Source organism: Leuciscus leuciscus (genome assembly GCF_965113295.1).
Source record: "Leuciscus leuciscus genome assembly, chromosome: 1".
Classification (NCBI taxonomy): domain Eukaryota; kingdom Metazoa; phylum Chordata; class Actinopteri; order Cypriniformes; family Leuciscidae; genus Leuciscus; species Leuciscus leuciscus.
Window position 1 is genome coordinate 47,478,413 of NC_138725.1, and position 19,227 is coordinate 47,497,639.

General features: G+C 35.5%; 2 protein-coding genes and 1 long non-coding RNA gene across 8 annotated transcripts in view; 2 read left to right on the top strand and 1 right to left on the bottom strand.

Annotated features, from left to right (window-relative positions):
• The window catches only part of LOC309506153, a 28,302-nt gene extending 10,524 nt beyond the window's left edge, over nucleotides 1-17,778 (bottom strand). The window contains exons 1-3 of the long non-coding RNA XR_014208659.1: nucleotides 17,671-17,778; nucleotides 17,508-17,589; nucleotides 17,333-17,405 (exon numbers count right to left, since the gene is read on the bottom strand). This is a non-coding gene — a long non-coding RNA (uncharacterized lncRNA). The remainder of the gene's footprint in view (nucleotides 1-17,332; nucleotides 17,406-17,507; nucleotides 17,590-17,670) is intronic.
• LOC309504816 (protein HEG homolog 1) lies at nucleotides 24-9,907 on the top strand. The gene is made up of 12 exons (XM_082178111.1): nucleotides 24-473; nucleotides 2,176-2,277; nucleotides 2,451-2,557; nucleotides 3,043-3,101; nucleotides 3,192-3,346; nucleotides 4,344-4,478; nucleotides 4,835-4,877; nucleotides 5,181-5,218; nucleotides 5,386-5,476; nucleotides 5,594-5,783; nucleotides 7,261-7,275; nucleotides 8,802-9,907. The coding sequence occupies exons 3-12, from the start codon at nucleotides 2,501-2,503 to the stop codon at nucleotides 8,922-8,924; spliced, it is 906 nt and encodes a 301-aa protein (XP_082034237.1). The 5' UTR covers nucleotides 24-473; nucleotides 2,176-2,277; nucleotides 2,451-2,500; the 3' UTR covers nucleotides 8,925-9,907.
• Nucleotides 11,393-19,227, top strand: part of mpp3a (MAGUK p55 scaffold protein 3a) — a 28,348-nt gene continuing 20,513 nt past the window's right edge. For 3 of the 6 annotated variants that reach the window (XM_082175598.1, XM_082175599.1, XM_082175600.1), the window contains exons 1-6: nucleotides 11,393-12,204; nucleotides 17,345-17,400; nucleotides 17,480-17,598; nucleotides 17,762-17,839; nucleotides 18,168-18,248; nucleotides 18,337-18,474. In XM_082175598.1, the coding sequence (XP_082031724.1) occupies nucleotides 17,364-17,400; nucleotides 17,480-17,598; nucleotides 17,762-17,839; nucleotides 18,168-18,248; nucleotides 18,337-18,474 (453 nt within the window). In that variant the 5' untranslated portion in view covers nucleotides 11,393-12,204; nucleotides 17,345-17,363. The remainder of the gene's footprint in view (nucleotides 12,205-17,344; nucleotides 17,401-17,479; nucleotides 17,599-17,761; nucleotides 17,840-18,167; nucleotides 18,249-18,336; nucleotides 18,475-19,227) is intronic. The other 3 variants (XM_082175602.1, XM_082175603.1, XM_082175601.1) reach the window with 2 other exon arrangements.

The window sequence follows — 19,227 nt, forward strand, 5'->3', positions numbered from 1 at the left end:
TCCTTCACCTGATACTCCTTCACCTGATCCAGGCAACAGCACAACTACTCCTTCACCTGATCCAGGCAACAGGACAACTACTCCTTCACCTGATACTCCTTCACCTGATCCAGGCAACAGCACAACTACTCCTTCACCTGATCCAGGCAACAGGACAACTACTCCTTCACCTGATACTCCTTCACCTGATCCAGGCAACAGCACAACTACTCCTTCACCTGATCAAGGCAACAGCACAACTACTCCTTCACCTGATACTCCTTCACCTGATCCAGGCAACAGCACAACTACTCCTTCACCTGATCAAGGCAACAGCACAACTACTCCTTCACCTGATCCAGGCAACAGCACAACTCTACCCCAAACTACAAGAGGCAATGACACAACTCCTCCCATTAGCACACCAGGCAACAGCACATCTTCACCAGTTACAACACCAAGCAATGTCACAATTACAGCACAAACTACATCAGGTAATGCTACAACAGGAAACAATACCACCTCACCCACCACTAATCCAGTAAATGCTACCACACCACCCCTAACTACTCCAAGGAACAATGAAACAGTAAATGCTACCACACCACCCATGACTACACCAGGGAACAATGCAACAGTAAACTTTACCACACCACCCATGACTACACCAGGAAACAATTCAACAGTAAATGCTACCACACCACCCATGACTACACCAGGGAACAATGCAACAGTAAACTTTACCACACCACCCATGACTACACCAGGAAACAATGCAACAGTAAACTTTACCACACCACCCATGACTACACTAGGAAACAATGCAACAGTAAACTTTACCACACCACCCATGACTACACCAGGGAATAATGCAACAGTAAACGTTACCACACCACCCATGACTACACCAGGGAATAATGCAACAGTAAACTTTACCACACCACCCACTACTACACCAGGGAACAATGCAACAGTAAACGTTACCACACCACCCATGACTACACCAGGGAACAATGCAACAGTAAACTTTACCACACCACCCATGACTACACCAGGGAATAATGCAACAGTAAACTTTACCACACCACCCATGACTACACCAGGGAACAATGCAACAGTAAACGTTACCACACCACCCATGACTACACCAGGGAACAATGCAACAGTAAACTTTACCACTCCACCCATGACTACACCAGGGAACAATGCAACAGTAAACTTTACCACACCACCCATGACTACACCAGGGAACAATGCAACAGTAAACTTTACCACACCACCCATGACTACACCAGGGAACAATGCAACAGTAAACGTTACCACACCACCCATGACTACACCAGGGAACAATGCAACAGTAAACTTTACCACTCCACCCATGACTACACCAGGGAACAATGCAACAGTAAACTTTACCACACCACCCATGACTACACCAGGGAACAATGCAACTGTAAACTTTACCACTCCACCCATGACTACACCAGGGAACAATGCAACAGTAAACTTTACCACACCACCCATGTCTACACCAGGGCACAATGCAACAGTAAATGTTACCACAGCACCCATGACTACATCAGTAAATGCTACTACACCACCCACAACTACACCAGGGAATAATGTAACAGGAAACGCTACCACACCACCCATGACTACACCAGTTAATGCTACCACACCACCCACAACTACACCAGTAAATGTTACCACACCACCCACAACTACACCAGTAAATGCTACCACACCACCCATAACTACACCAGGGAATAATGTAACAGCAAATGCAACCACACCACCCATGACTACACCAGTAAATGCTACCACACCACCCACAACTACACCAGTAAATGCTACCACACCACCCATAACTACACCAGGGAATAATGTAACAGCAAACGCTACCACACCACCCATGACAACACCAGTAAATGCTACCACACCACCCATAACTACACTTGGAAACACTACAATAGGGAATTCCACCACACCACCTCAATTTACAACAGGAAATGTTACCACACCCCCCATTACCAACTCAACGACTGGACCAATCGTATCTACTACTAACCCAACTAACAACACAACCACACCAGGTGTGTTTGAATGAATGTGTTGTGTGATTGTGGATTACAGTGTAATGTCCATGCATTGTGAATCTTCACAAATGCCTAATACTTTCTCCTTTCGTTCTTTTAGCTACCTGTCCTTCAGTGCCCTGCCCACCACTCAGTGTCTGTGTGAACTCCATCTGTCAGTGTCTGGCAGGAACTTTTCCTTTAAATAATGCCTGTGTGGAAAGTGAGTGTCTGTCTGATGCCAAACTTTGTCAATCACTTATAACCTTCCTTACACAGGGCCATGGGACATTACAGAAAGTCCTTCTGTCTTTTAATTTGTATAATAAGACTCATGTGATTATAGATTCTTATGAACAATCTTTATTTATCACCCTCACTCTCTCTTATTCCCAGCTAAATCGTTCCCTAGTTCACTAAGGGTGATTCGCACATTTGTACCTGAAATGTATGATCCCAAATCGCCTGAATTCCGGAATGTTGCTAATGAGATCATTCTTGCGGTATGTCACAAACTTACATTACAATTTTAGCTTTAACATTTCAGTTATTGCAAAGATGTATTTCTTCACAGTAAAACTGTGCAGTTTATGAAGTCTGTTTGTATAACTATTAAGTAAGAAGGCATGGAATAAAATTATTAATCTAATAACTCTACAAAATAAATATATGAATACAAATTTGAATAAAGTTTTTAATCATAAATGTAGTGTATTTTGTTATCATGCATCATATAGAATTTTAGAATCATATTTATAGAAATAGAGAATCATATTTATTGATCATATAGCTATATTCTCTATAAGTAAAAATATTTCTGTATATTGCTTTGGCAGTACAGACTGTTATAGTTAATAGTCATGCCAATAAAGCTTTATTGAACTTGGGACTGCCAAAGTAAATACATAAAACAATTCCATATCCTGGATCAATATCCTTCAGTTTCGGTGAGTCTGAAGTCATTACTCATTCTTCCCTTTCACCATAGGTAAATGCAGTTCTGCGTAACCAGCCAAACTACATTAACAGCACAGTCCTTAGTTTGACGTGAGTGTCCATTTCAAACAGTTCTTAACCAAAGCTCTTCTCTTTTGTATTATATTTGCCAATTACTAATCTTTGTGTAAATATTTCCAGGCCTGGCAGTATAGTGGCTTCAGTAAACAGTTATTTTGAGCCCAATTCTCCAGTCACCCAGGAATCGTTTGTATTGGCCATTGATACTGGTATAAAAAATGCAACGAACTGTGGAACGACAAACTGTAGCATTCTTGCTGGTGCTGAATACAATGGTGAGTATCTTGAAAAGATTTATCATTTAAGATTCGCTATATGAACAGAGTGAAACATGTTTTAATCTCCACATAATAAATGAATACAATACAGTATATTGGTTACATAAATATACAATATTTGGTGTCACATCATTTTAAAAACAATTTTACATAATAAATCATTCTTTAAATGCAATACATTCTTTATATCTACATTACTTGACATTAATTCTAAACACATTAATTCATGTTTAGGCAACAAACTCACCTTCACAGTATTGATATCAAAAACATGTAGTATTTTTTATGCTAATTTCCACAAAGATTGATAAAACAGCTTCTCTTTGCAGTTGTATTAAATGGCAAAGATTGTTCCTCAAATAGGAACACATTTAAGTGCCAGTGCCCGAACTTTAGGTGTTTAGAATTGTTTAGCCATGATTGTGGCCATGTTTTGTAATTGTGAAATGTTTTAGATCACATGAAAGATTGTCTCTCTATATAAGTAAACTATACTGGAGTATTTCACATTAAATACTTTTGAGAAGCTGAAATATGCCACACATGCTACCATTTAAAACGAGTTAATTATTTTAAAAAATACACTAAAAAATGATATAATCAACAAGTTGAAAACTTATGCTTTTACACTGCTTTAACTCATCAAAATAAGTTAAGCAATTTTCAGCTTTTTTATAAGTATAGATTAAAAAAATGTAAGTCAGTTTAATGTAATTTAAGTTGAAAGGACTTAAACAACCAAGTTGTACTTAAAACTTTAAGGCAGCAATTTATGTTTATGTTTGCTTATGTTTGTTTTATGGTATTCATATGAAATTAAATGAGCCTATGAAATATTTATACTTTAAAAATCCATAGTTGCATCGCAGGACCATTTAAAATTAACCGGTGAAGGCAAACATGCTGTAAAAAAAGGACCTTAGATACACACTTCTCTCTAAACAACTACCCACAACTAAACTCTCTTTCTCTCTCACTGTCTGTCTCTTGTTAGTAAGCAATCTATGCGAGCAAGATCTTGCTCCTTGTGATGTTGACACCACATTGTGTGAGGCCAAAGATGGGATCGCTCTCTGTACCTGCAAACCTGGCCACGTACCCAGCCCTTACCAGCCCAAAAGCTGTAGAGGTGAGTGTGTGTCTTTAGTACTCCCTTTCTGCGTAAAAAAAACAAAAAAACAACAAACATATGGACTTCCATATGTGTTTGTGTGTGCATATCATAATCATCAGTGACCTTTGATTTTGACATGGATTTATCCATAGTAACAGACACATTAATCCTGGTCTGGTAAGATCAGGGTTCAGAATGTACAGTACACTGACCAAAAATAATAAAGAAATAAAAAAAAATGCCATTTTATATTTTATTTCTACATTATATAAAATAAAATCCCAACGTAAGAACAATAGTCTGACTCTTTTATTATTGTAGTGTCATGTTCAAACACAAAACCAATTATTTACTTTCTAATCTTTTCACAGTTTGTCCAAGTGGCTACAAAGCACAGGCAAATGTCTGTGTTCGGTGAGTACCTTTTCATTTCTTTGTTCTGAATACACATACCTAAACAACATGTTAACTTTTTAATAGAGCTGTTCATTCATTCACCAACCTGTAAGGCCTTAAAATAGCGGTTTTCGTTTAATAAAACATACCTCAAAATACGAATTGCCTTCCTTGTTTTTAAACTGACAAGCTATATGCAATGGTTGAGTGTGTGTTCAGTGTGTTTGTAATAGAAACTACTGCCCTCTTGTGTCGTGGCAATATTGCTACAATCAGATGTCTGTGGATAGGTTTCAACGTTTATTTCCCTTTTTTTAACAGATGTTCATTTGGCTATTCTGGTTTCAACTGTAATGACTGTAAGATATTATTATTATTATTATTATTACAATGTTTCTTGTTTTTTAACCATTAAAGCAATAAGTCTTTTTAAGTTACACCAATACATTGATCAGCTTGTTTACTGTGCTAAATTATAGATTTTGCGTGTATATTTGTGTCTAATGACCTTTGTCTCTCTGCGTAGCCTCTTTGTTAGCTCTAGTGGTGGTGGCGTGTGTGTTAGGGGGACTTCTGCTCATTGTAATTCTGGCTGTTCTCATCTACATCTGTGTGAGGTGAGTGTTTATGAGAGGTCAGGTTGAATCTCTCTTTTACAGTGTATTTTATGCTTAGGTATGGATGTACATTTCTCACTTGTTGACATTTTTGTGTGTGCACTACTTATTTCTCAGCAGGAAGAAGTCAAACGACAATCATTTCGGCAGCCCGTATCCCACTGAGGAAATCCGGACCACATGGCCCTCTCAGGATATCAGCCATATTCCTCGTGTCACTCTCACATCTAGTTCCAGCAATGATGTCTTTGGCAACAACCTGGAGATGGTTGAAGGGCCAGGCAAAAAAGGCCACAGTAATGGATTGGTGAGTACCTCCTTCCAGTCAAAACTTCACAAATAAGTTAAATTTAAGTATAAATTTAAACCTGTTAAACAGAGAAGTTACACAGATCTTTAACTTGCAGTGGGTTTCGATTCGAAGACAAGCGTATGTGTGAACTTTTTAATTAAAACAATGTATCACTGTAAAATAAAATAAAATAAATTGTTGAGATATTTTTAGTTTGGGAACACTTTACAATAAGGTTCATTAGTTAACATTAGTTCATGTATTAACTAACATGAACTTACCATGAGCAATACATTTCTAACTGTATTTGTTCATCTTTGTTAACGTTAGTTAATAAAAATACAGCTGTTCATTGTTTGTTCATGTTAGTTCACAGTACATTAACTAATGTTAATAAGATTTTAATAAAGTATTAGTAAATGTTGAAATTAACATTAACAAAGATTAATAAATGCTGTATAAGTGCAGTTCATTATTAGTTCATGCTAACTAATGTAGTGAACTAATGTTAACTAATGAACCTTATTGTAAACCTTAGTGTTACCTTTTGTTTTTATACATATACACTACCGTTTAACTGTTTGGGGTCGAGTTTCCATGGAAATATTAAGCAGGTCAACTGTTTTTAACATTGTGTTTTAATAATAATGTTTCTTGAGCATCAAATCATCATATTAGAATGATTTCTGAAGGATCACGTGACACTGAAGCCTGGAGTAATGATGCTGAAAATTCAGCTTTGACATCACAGGAATAAATTACATTTTAAAAAATATTAAAATAGAAAACAGTTATTTTAAATTGTAATAACAATATTGCGGTTTTTACTGCGTTTTTGAGCAAAGAAATTCAGCCTTGGTGAGCAGAAGAGTTTTTCTTTTAAAAAACATAAAAAATTCTTACTGACCCCAAATGTTTACTGTAGTGTATATCATATACATTTATATTGCTTATTACTGTACCTCTTTTTAATAATTGTAGAAATGAACCCACTGTAAGTTACAGTTCCCTCCAATTCTTCCATTAACCCTGCATGTCACCTTATTTAACTCTAATAGTGTCATCACACCACTAACCAATACTAAATATATTGTTCAATCAGACCCAAGTCTAATTCTAAATCTTTACTCTGCCTGCCTGAACTCCACTAATATACTAATTTTTCACAAAAGTATTACTTGACTGAATGACTGAAGTCCATTATGAGCAGATGCAGTCCTAACCAGGCCACACATAAAGAGGGTCTATTGCATTAGTGCCTTTGCATTGAAAGGAATTGAAAGCTAACAGTAGTACAAACTCCGTAGATTTCATCATTTTAATTTTTGAATTCATAATATTATCATAACAGATGTACAAGTTTTATGATCGGTTAGCTCTTAAACAAACCTCTTTGTGTGTGTTTGTGCACGTATTTGTGGTTGCTGTGTTGTGTATGTGGTGTTCCGTATATGGATTTGATACTACCTCACTCCAAACACTATGACTGTAGAAGATTAGAGGAAAGGTAAGTCACCGATGAAACAATTGGGCTGTTAAAGTGTGTAATGGTTCGTCGTCAGAGACTGTAAAAGGCAAAAAGGGTCCACTTGTACATATGAATGCACAACATGAACATACTTCCTGTAGTTTTGCCTTAAAAACGGCAGTCACGTTATTGAAATGCTTAATTTGGCGGCTGTAGGAATGGAAGTCATGCCTGACAGTTAAAATAGCCAATCACGTGTTTGTTTACTCTACATGCAAAATTACCTGGACCAGCCTGAAAAATACAATATTTGTGAATGTGATTTGTATGGAGCCCCTAAAGGGACATAGTGGTTGAAAAAATATGCGATGGGAGGAAAAAAATTATTTGCGAGAGAACGCAATGTTTTGAAAAATATTTTTTCCTCCCATCCCATTTTTTCCACCACCATGTCCCTTTAGGGGCTCCGTAGATTTGAGCTTAAGAAGTACAAAATATGATAAGATTGTTGTCAGATTTGATTACTGATTTGAAATATTCTACTGTTCAAAATTTGCGTTCATTAAGATTATAACGATAAACGAAAACTTTTATGCTGCAAGAACGCATTCAGTTTACTGTAAAAATTAGGTTCTAATGTTTTCTAATGTCTAAATTTCTAATGTAACAAAAAATATTTATATTTCAAATAAATGCTGTTCTTTTGAACTTTCTGTTCATTAAAGATTTATGAAAAAAGTATCACGGTTTGCACAAAAAATATTATCAGCACAACTGTGTTAAATATTGATAATAATAATAAGAAATGTTTCTTGAGCAGCAAATTAGCATTTAGAATCAGATTTTTTCATGTGACACTGAGTAACTGAGACTGGAGAAATGACGCCGAAAATTCAGGAATAAAGTACATTAAAATATATTAACATAAAACACTTATTTTAAATTGCAGCCTTGGTGAGCAGAAGAGACTTCTTTCAAAAACATAAAAAAAAATACAGAGCCCAAACTTTTGAACAGTAGTGTATGCAATTGAAATGTATAAAAATAGTTTTTTTATACGGCTTGTATCGCTGAAAGTAGCTGCGATACGAATATGGCCACCAAGTGAACTGACGTGCCTTAAAGGGACTTTTAGTGTCCAAGTTCTTCCAAGTAAAGGAATATTCTGGATTAAATACAACTTAAAGGTTAAGTGTGTAAATTCTTAATCACTAGCATAACCAAAATAATAATTGCAGCACCAACATAAATTATGACTTAAACTGTATGTAACTTGGAAGGAATATTCCTTTACTATACTTTTCTTTATTTCTTCTTTTCGCTGTGACATCGCCGTTTACCGCGACTATATACATTCTGATTCTGAGGTGAATTGCCGTTAAATTCTTGATGAGATCTCGATTTTGATCTCTGTTTTCAGCTGTTTGCATGCCATTTTAAGCTTTGCATGTATTTTTAAGCAGGTAATGTGTGATTTCCCTGCATGAGGAGATGGGCTGAGAGAGTGAAGGGTTGTAGGTTGTGTTTACCTGTATGTGGCTAATATGAACTCATTTCTTCTGCAGAAGGGCTCGTATGACCTCAACGCAGAGGGCATGAGGACCTTTAAGGACCCAAACCCCACACGGTACTCTTATCTGGTGGGTCATGAAAATCCATACTTCATACAAGGAGATGAGAAGAGATGAGGAAAGAAGCAGGGAAAGCCAGCGAAAAGTAAGGGGACAAAGATAGAGTGCAATAACAACATGAATTATAAAAAGGCCTTGGATCAAAATGCTTCAGTAAAGTTAACGCTGTCAAAACCGTACAGCTGATCACAGACTCAAGGTATACACACAAATGGCATTTGAGAGATACATTGTTTTTAACATTTTACTGTTTTTATTGTAATTCCCTTTCACCCAGGATAAAATGCTCACTTCCTATATGTGCATTGATGATTGGGTTTCTTTTACCGCAAGCTTGACTGACGTGTCTTATTTATGTTAATGAGAGATGAACATTGAACAACCACTCATCTGTATTTCTTGTCATTTCTTACCATGTTTCGTCTGCACAATTTATATCATATTCAGTGTTTTGTTGTCTGTCATGCATGTTACTGTGGTTTTCAACTCAAAATACTATATTACAAAGGATGTAATTTTGAACCACATTTCGACACATTATGTATTTAATTTGTCTCATCTGTGGAAGAAATAAGGGGTAGAATATACAGTTTAATCCAGTAGATCTGGATCTAATCAATATTCTGATACAGTAATTGCACTTTGTTGGAGAGAGCATGTCATGTTTGTGTGTTTTAAATTATGAAGTTTTCGTTGATATCTTCTCCAAAGCATTAATTTATTTTATGCCAGGACAATGCATGCCACCAGAAATTGATCTCTGTGCCTGACTGTTTTGAATAGGAGACTTATGCATTGAAGAGGAGTTCTTAACCATGTTTCCTCTGTAGTCGTGCCAATAATCATATTTATTTGAAAATCAGAACATGACATTGTTGTTTTTACTCAACCATCTGTTTGCTTCATATATATATTTATGTGTCACTGGGAGATTTTATATCTGTACATAAGGCTTTTGTAAAAAAAAAAAGAGACAAAGTGATTCTTCTTGTTCTGTATATTGAAAGGAAATAAATTAATATAACAATATAGTTATCTAATATTTGTCCAGCTGTCTTTGTATATGTCTCAACACGTGCATACGCACATTCACATATGTGTTTCTTTTGATTTTCAATTTTAATGATTTTGTTGTCAAACTAAGATATTTTACAAGTGTTAAAGACATTTAAAATGAGTGTATTAGCTTATATATATATATATATATAAGCAGAAGCATGATAGTAAACATACGGCATCTAGTTTATTTGATCAAAATCATTTTAAAAGTACATTATTTAATTCATTAAAGTTTTTTCACAATTGCTAGGGCACATTTCTCAAAACCTATGGTAAGTCACTTTTTCACATTCAAAATGCTCTAAAACTACCCAAACACTTGATACATGTCTCAAATCAACTCATTCTTACAGAACACTAACAAAGGTTGTCAACCAACAAACTAACTTTGTCAATCATAAAACACAGACCTAAAAAACACTAACATCAGGTAGCATTATACAATATTTTATTTTGTAATATTTCTTTCCAAAACAAGAATGACACTGTCTACTGCTTATAATTCACTGCAGTATGTTAAATAGTCCTTGTTTACATTACAGTACTAAATCCTTCCTAAATTTTCCCCTTTTGAATGGATGGTAATGAAATTGAAAGACTAATGTGTAGGTGTTCAGTTACATCTAATTGCTTTAATAGCATTTGATTTTTTTGATTCAGTATATATTTCAATATGGTATTACTGTAGAAATGGTGCAAATTTCTGTCTTATTCGTGTGTGTGTGTGTACTGACAGAGGGCTCTTGTAAATCTTTTTCTGAGTCAGATCAGGTGTAACAGATGTCTCAGAATTAATTAGACAGACATCCCAAAACAACACTTTCAACCCTTAATGACCCCTGCACCCAAAAATGAAGGGCTCTGACTGTAGAACATCCATGTTATTTATGCAAGGTTACTTTGTCAGAGAGGACCACATGGCCCTATCAAAAACACACACTAGGTTTGAACCTGTAAGCCTGTTATTAAAATAAGAGTTCCATATAAACTTGCAAGTCTTTAATCTTCTATTTAGTGAGATTTGGAATTTAGTATGTTGATGTTATAATGTTCATGTTTCTAATGGCTTATTTTAATTAAACACACTTTAGCTTAAACATACTGTATGTAAAAGACTACTTGTGTCATTTTAATTCCTTTTAAATTTTATTTAACATTTTTCATTACACGTTTCACTGCTAGAATTATATATTTAAAAATAATAATAATAATAATATCCTGAGTGAAAATGTTTCATTACAAATAGCAGTTTTTAATGTAATACATTTTCATTACAAATTATATTACCCATAGATTTTTTTTAAACAAATGCTATCATTTAAAATGACCAGTTTTTAATTTAATACAAATGTTTTCATAAATTAGAATATCATTTTTTTAATTATGCATTTTTTTATAATAAATCATATCATCAGTTACTGTCTCTGACAAATCAGTTAAAAACAAGTTAGATAATTTAAAAGAAATTACCCAAAAATGGTATCTTTACAAAGTTGAAGTTGATAAGAATGATAAATGTCAAATTTACTGTTTTGATTCATGACCTAAACAGCGAAGAATCATATTGTATTTATTTATTTATTATCTAACATGATCAGAATTCTAAAAGTTTCTGTTCACATCCAGGTTTAATTGGGAATATATATATATCCAGATTTCCTGTGGTCTCTGAACCCTACTGTACATGCAATGAAACCCACAGACCTCTAAGCTCTGCCTGGAATAATCCATCTATATGTAGCCTACAACAAAGAAACAGCAGCAATCTCACATCATGCACAAAACATAAGCATGCTGCATGCCTGTGGAATAGAGAAAGGGGGGATGGGGAGAGCCTCTTTTATCTTTCTCTTCCATCTGACTGTGAGTGAATGAGTGCTAAGGCTTTCAGAGCTGCTCAAGTGAACACAATAATCTAAAGAGAAAAAAGACACAGAGGGTGAATGGGAGGGGGGAGAGATGCCCACTGCGTGTCTTACAACGCCCACCTGCTTCTGTCTCTGGTGACATAATGACAGCAGAGAGAGAGAGAGAGAGACTAGCTGGAGGATACAGTGCTGGATGAACGGAGGAGAGAAGGGGAGGAGATAGGAGAGGCGGGAGGATGGAAAGGGGAGGGGGTCTATGTATGTGTTTGGAAGAGAGAGACAGAAAGAGAAGCGACAGACGGCAGGGGCGGCAGCCGGAGGAAGAGTCACAGCGAAAGGATCAGTAAGGCAATCTTCTGGGAACGACAGATCCAGAGACACAGAAAACAGAGGGGAAGACGGAGCCAGAGGTAGGCTGCTCCTTTTTATTACGTTCATTTGCTTCATTATACCGGAGCTAAACACGAAGCAAGACCCAGCATGCACTGCACGAGATCATGCGTGCGATTGTATGTGTGTTTTGGTGATTATCTCCTCTAGAGGGGCTTTTTTCTCTCTCTCTCTCTGAGCCAATCATATGGCATATGTGCAAATCAGCACTGCACTGCAGATGAGGGAAGAGAGAGAGGAAGAGAAAGACTGTGATGGAGAGAGAGTGAGAGAAAGAGAAAGTACTGATGCTTTCTCAACACTGCTGAGGAAAACGTGCACACCTGTTTCCATTATTGATCGTAATTGTCCATCTATGTTCATTGTGTGTCTAAGGTGCATGCGTTCCTGTATGTGTTGCACATGGTAGTGCAACAAAAACAGAATTAGGTCACTGCGAGTTGAATTCTAATGGTCTGGATCTGTTTCAGGGTTAAAGAACCTCTATTTGTGCCAGAACGGTACATATTTGAGTTTGGTTCATGCCAACAGGCAATTGAACTAATAATGAATTTGCTCTTGCAAAATAACGAGTCTTAACATGAGTACAGCCTCCAGACAATTTATATTCCTCTCAGATGATTGAAATATTTGAAGATGGTCCAGGAAAACATTCAAACTAATGTCTCTCTGTGTTTTTAACCCCTAACAAAAGGAGCTTCTGTTGTGATGGCTGACCTCAGTTGTTGGCATAATATTGTTCTAGATCGGTGGTTCTGAGCAAGGATGAGCACAAGATGACTTAAAACGATTCAATTATATTATAAAAAATAATAATGAATCCTTATAGTTTAAATGTTAAAAACAAATCAAATCTAATTTATGTTCCCCTTAATAACAACACTCACAGTTTCTGTTCTGAAAATTACTTTCTAAATCCCACATCAACCTCGACCAGTTGAACAATACAAAGGATAGACATGAAACTGCTCTTTTAATTCTTTCAAATAAATAATATAAAATTGTATGAGTTATTCTTGAGCTGACCAAAGTTTTTAAAGAGAAAAGTTTACATTAAAAACATACATTTTGTCATTAGAAGTAAAAATTTGATGTTAAATCCACTATTGTTTTTATAAAGAATTGTTCTATAATACAGTATTTAATGCAATTACATCAGAAGTAAATAATAAAATTCCAGAAAAATGAAGCGCAATCCTTTACGTTACTTTTTCAAGGAAAAAGTAAATAAATTACAGTAATTAATTACTTAGTAACACATTACACCCAATTCTGTTGATAACAAGCAGCATAATCATAATACAAGAGGAAATATTGAATATTCAAATATTGCGTAGGACAATGGGGGGCTTTTAGTCAAAAAGGCTGAGAACTACTGTTCTACATATCATTTAGTAAAAAAGTCATACTATATACTACTCAGTGTTTTTTAAAGGATGTTTTTTATTTGTATCTTAAATTGTCCAGGTCAAAATGTGATGCTTTATCTCAGACCTCACTTTGCCTTCCCAGATTCCTCACCAGCACAGATCAAAATTCATCCTAAGGGATATAAAAACTCCTCTAACAATCATGTACATGCTTTTATCTCTGTCTGTCAAAACCTATCTATTTCGATAACCTGATCAACATCCCTCCACCATTATACCAGTTTAAAGGAGCAGTCTCCCACCTGCCCTTAGACAGCAGACACCATCCAGCTTTCAGCTGTGTAAGCAAACAATTCATTATGATTATTGTTAATAAGCTTCCCATCAGTCACCAGGCACAATCACTGAAGTTAAATTCAAAGTTTTGTAGCTTTAGTGTGTTAGCTCATGCTAGTGTATTGCTAAACTAATTGTCTGACATCGTTTAAAAAACAGGATGTCCCGCCTCAAACTCAAACCATTGGTTGAGCAAGAAATTGACATGTCAAACTGCTCAATGACTAATTGTTTGATGGTGCAACAGAGCCCGTGTTTCACTTTTCAGGGATATTAACCTACGGTATAAAATAGGGAATGTATTTTACGTCGAGAAAATTACAACATTCCCATTTAAAGTTTGTTAATTACAATGAAAGAATAAAAAGACATTGAAATGTAATGAAAATATATATTTTTTAATTCAATTTTTAAAATGTTAAATCCTATTCAAATGTGAGAACCCTGTGCAGGTGGCTGGTAGAAACAGAAGCTTCCCTATAGGTCAGATATTTTGCTCTGGTTTCCTTGAATATCCTCCAGACAGCAGGCAGACAGCACCATTCACTTATATTACATGTGTTTTATACATCCTTAAAAGTTTTTAACAACCAGACTGGATTTGATGTTCTGAAATTCAGCTCACATCCGTGAGAATTAGGAAGGCCAAACAGATGTACTATCTGCTGAAGACTGTGTGACCTAAACAGACCTCTAAAGCCAATAAGGTTGCAGAGAGGTCTTTGAGAGTTTGTGTGTGTGTGTGTGTGTGTGTGTGTGTGTGTGTGTGTGTGTGTGTGTGTGTGTGTGTGTGTGTGTGTGTGTGTGTGTGTGTGTGTGTGTGTGTGTGTGTGTGTGTGTGTGTGTCTTTTTTACATCCAAGCCAAAAACACGAAAAGGGCTCTAAGCTGTTCCAGACAGAAATAGCACACATAATGACGTGTTCATGCATTTATGCCAAAACTTATATTTATCTTTTTAGGTCTATGAAAAAGCCATACAACACAAACATTACACTTATAACCAGATATTATTCTTGATAAAATACAGTAAGAAATGTATTACAGCTATGCTTAATTATACATTACCGTTAGGGGCCTTTTTATTTAAGAAATTAATACTTTACTGATATTCATTTGATGATAGACTATATACTTATTTATTTAAAGTTTCTAACAACAAAACCCTTTTTTTTTCTCAATACTAGCTTTGTTGTGCTGTTTGTACCAACACACACACACACACACACACACACACACACACACACACACACACACACACAGCACACACACACACACACACACACACACACACACACCTCATTCCCCTGTGTATTGCTTCCACAAAGCTCTTTTGCCAATTACATCATACCAGAACAGCATAAAGTGGGAATGACATCATCCTTTAGAGCAAAAGTGATTGTGGATTCCTATCTGTGGTAGTCATGATTGGATTATTAGTTTATATCTCACATTCACTCTCCTGATATTGCTGAGAATTGAATGTTGCTTTATGTATTATGGTGCCAGCAGCCATCTATCAACCCCTATTTTATTAATTGTTTGTAATACATCTGTGATTTGCCATATTATTGTGCAATCACATACTGTATGGCTTGTTGGATGGAAGTTTTTTTTTTTTTTTTTTTTGCAGACAAACCAGGAAGTGTAGATTATGTTATATTGTGTGTCACTATATGGAATAGTCACAGGTGTTCATCTAATTATTGCCACAAATGTGATAAATCACATCTGTAGGATTAGTGGCTTGGTTATATACAATGAACTCACTCCTCAGTCTTGACATTTCCATCTACATCAGAATTAATTCTAGACTCTCAGTCTAAGCATAGAGGCAAGCTTCACTGTAGCTCATTTCTAACTGGTTGAACTGATAAAGCTCACCCCATGTTACAACACCCCTTATGCTGAGTGTTATGAGGAAGAAAAACTGCAGTAGAGTTTCTATTTTTTGTCTCTCGTCTCTTTTCTAGACGAATCAGTGCTTGTGGAACTGCTATTTCTGTTTCACTGGGCATGCACTCTGAAAGTATGGCACGTCTGAATTGCTCTGGGAGAGTGTTTGTGAGGGAGAAAGAGTGTAAAAGAGGTAGTAGTGGCAGCACTCTGAGCTTTGTGTTCCTGCTGTGGCCTCTCGGCACCCACAGAAGAGCATCACTCCTCTCTTCCAGTCACTCTCTCTCCTCTTCTAGCACTTTATCATGGATGAATATCCATTAATCTTATCAAGGCAATGCACACTCAGTAGAACTATATGAAATATAAGTTGCAAGCTTAAAAGTGATGGGATATTGATGTACCGATCCACTGCAGGTATTTAAACAGATTTCTAGAGCCTTGAAGACACCAGCAAGAGAGATAGATGGTAGATGAATCATACATTGAAAATATCATACATTGAAAATATCATTTTGTAAATTAGAGATAAAACAAAGAAAAATTAAACAGGGTTATTATAAAAAGGACTATTGGTGTCACAGTCCCGTCACCTTGTGAGTTTGTTCCTGGTCAACAGTGATTGGAAAAAATATATATTAATCATCATATTTAAAAATATGATATTAATCGTATCATGTTACTATCATTTATAGTAAATCTATATTAAATAATTATGGGATCTACTTCCATGCTTTCATAATCTTTTTTTTTTTTATATAATTTTGTTTCTGTATTTTTAAAATATATATTTATCTTAACATATTTTAATGACAGTATATTTATTGAACAAAAATATTTATTAAAATAAACAGAAAATAGACAAAATAAATAAATAAACACAAACTTTGCTAAAGTGATTGTTTTGAACAAGTATTAACTTTATTAATACATTATTAAAAAAATTGTTTTGCTAAAGTATCAATACATTGTGCCTTTTGCCCCATGCTGGTGAGCCTTGTACCCCGTGTGTGGGCGAAAAGGCCCACCTTGCCACCTCATACATTTTTAAACAAAATAAACCACTTTTATGATTTATTTTCAGCTATTAGCTATAAGCAGGTTTTTTTCTAGTTCTAGAATATCTTTTACTAATTTATTGCAACAAAAATGGGTTATAAAATGATGTATTTAACTAAACCTCAGTAGACTCACATAGGCCACATCCTCTTTCAACTGGACCGAAAAAAAATACTTGCGGTTCAGCGAGGGAGTCAATTGTGAACTAATTTACAGCTCTGAACGATTCACTACTTCGTTAAAAAGAACAGGGTTCTTAAGAGTTAATGAGTCATTTGTTCGAGAATTGTGCAGTAAAGACGCGGACGCTAAAGATGTAATAGCAACGTCACGGAAGATGATATCTGACTACACTTAAAGTTAGTGTCGCAAATGTTTACTTTTTGCCAAGCCCTTTATCGTAAACTAAAAACTACAATGAAAACTATTGATTTTGAAAACACTGTCAGGACTGTGGGGTGCATAGCCTATACTTCTATAATGGTTACCTCTTTTTTTAGGTCAACCCCTTCCTTATCGATGAAAGAAGCCATGCCAGTCCTCTCTGCAGGAGCAGGTGAGCTGCACAAATGTAAACATCTAAACAAACACACTTACAGTCACAATGACTCTTATTGATCTCTGTTTACATGTAGGGTTGCATGAGACGCTTGCCCTGCTGACCTCACAGCTGCGTCCAGATGCCAATCACAAAGAGGACATGGTCTTCCTCAAGGATGTCTTCAGTGAGAGAAGTCTCAGCTACCTGATGAAGGTGTGTAGGTTTTGCATTGAATTCACTTGCATTATCATATGTTATACATTTTTCACTTCATGCATTATTTACCTTAGCTTATTTTTACGGTATGGCAGCAAATGTGTAAGAGACCAATCTTCTCCAGCTCTGTGTACATGTGCGTTGTGCTTGTCTTTTTTAGATCCATGAGAAGTTGCGTCAGTATGAAAGGCAGAGCCCCACCCCAGTTCTCCACAGTGCCTCCACTCTGGCAGAGGATGTAAGTGCTGCAGTCTGTCATATCACCTCACCTCAGGAAAGATTAATGGCCTTTTACAATAATATATGAGACTAGAGTTTAATGGTATCTGGGGGGAATGAGGGAACACTAAAATGCTTGACACAGCAGCTTTCTGTTACACATACTTGAGAAAGTAAATTAAATTGTATAAGAATTTGTGTCTCTAATGTATCCATAATCTGAGGACAAATTTGCTCAAAAATGTCCCTAGAAGTTGGCTAAAGAAATATAAGAAATTAGAAGACTATTTTGAAGAAAGCTAGCTTGCTAAATGCTTTGATCACGGTCCACCCTTATTGATTGGCAGGTGGCAGAGGAGTTGCAAAGTGGACCGATGAGTGTTGAGGAAAAAGAACTGCTACATTTGCTGACATCACCTCATCTCAAGGTACAAACAACACCTTCATTGTTAGATCTTCGTTAACACGGTTGGCCAGAGACTAAATGTAGTTGTTCATATCCCCCCTGCTTGTTAGGCGGTTTTGTCAGTTCATGACACGGTGGCGCAGAAGAACTTTGACCCTGTGCTGCCTCCTCTTCCCGATGACTTTGAGGATGAACTAGATGAGGACTCTGTCAAGATCGTCCGCCTTGTCAAAAACAAAGAGCCACTGGTGAGAGAAAGAAACAATGCCAGTTGCACAAATACAGTGACCCTGAAAATATTAGGACACTTGAACCTGTAGTATTATTTACATACTAGTAGTGCTGTCAAATTGACTCATCGCGATTATTCGCATCTAACATAAAGGTCTTTGTTTACATAATATATGTGTGTGTATTTATTATTTGATTTATATATATATATATATATATATATATATATATATATATATATATATATATAAAACAAAAAATATGTCTGTGTGTATTATACTTTACATACACACACAAATATTTGTATATATATATATATATACAATACACACAACACACACACACTACATTTTAGTTTAAGTTTTAGTAATGTAAAACTAAATAATTATGTGCTTTTGTCATTTTTATTAGTTTTTATTTATTTCTATTTGGTTTCATTTTTATTTGAATTTATTTTTTTGTAATTTTAGTACTTAAACGTAATTTATTTTGGTTAGTTGCCAAGGTAACATTTTTAATTAATGTTTGTTCTACAAGTTTTTCATCTTAAATATATATTTCATTTATCATATCATTTCATTTATATTTATTTATTTATTTCATATTTTCATTTCATATGGAAAATGGTTTTTAATAGTTTTAGTTTTAGCTAACAAACACTGACTTGAACAACACATAAGAAAGCAAATGATGCAAGAAAATGTAAGTGTGACTAAAAAAAGTCCAAATAGACTATTTGAGATCACTGAATATGATTTTTTTTAAGAGAT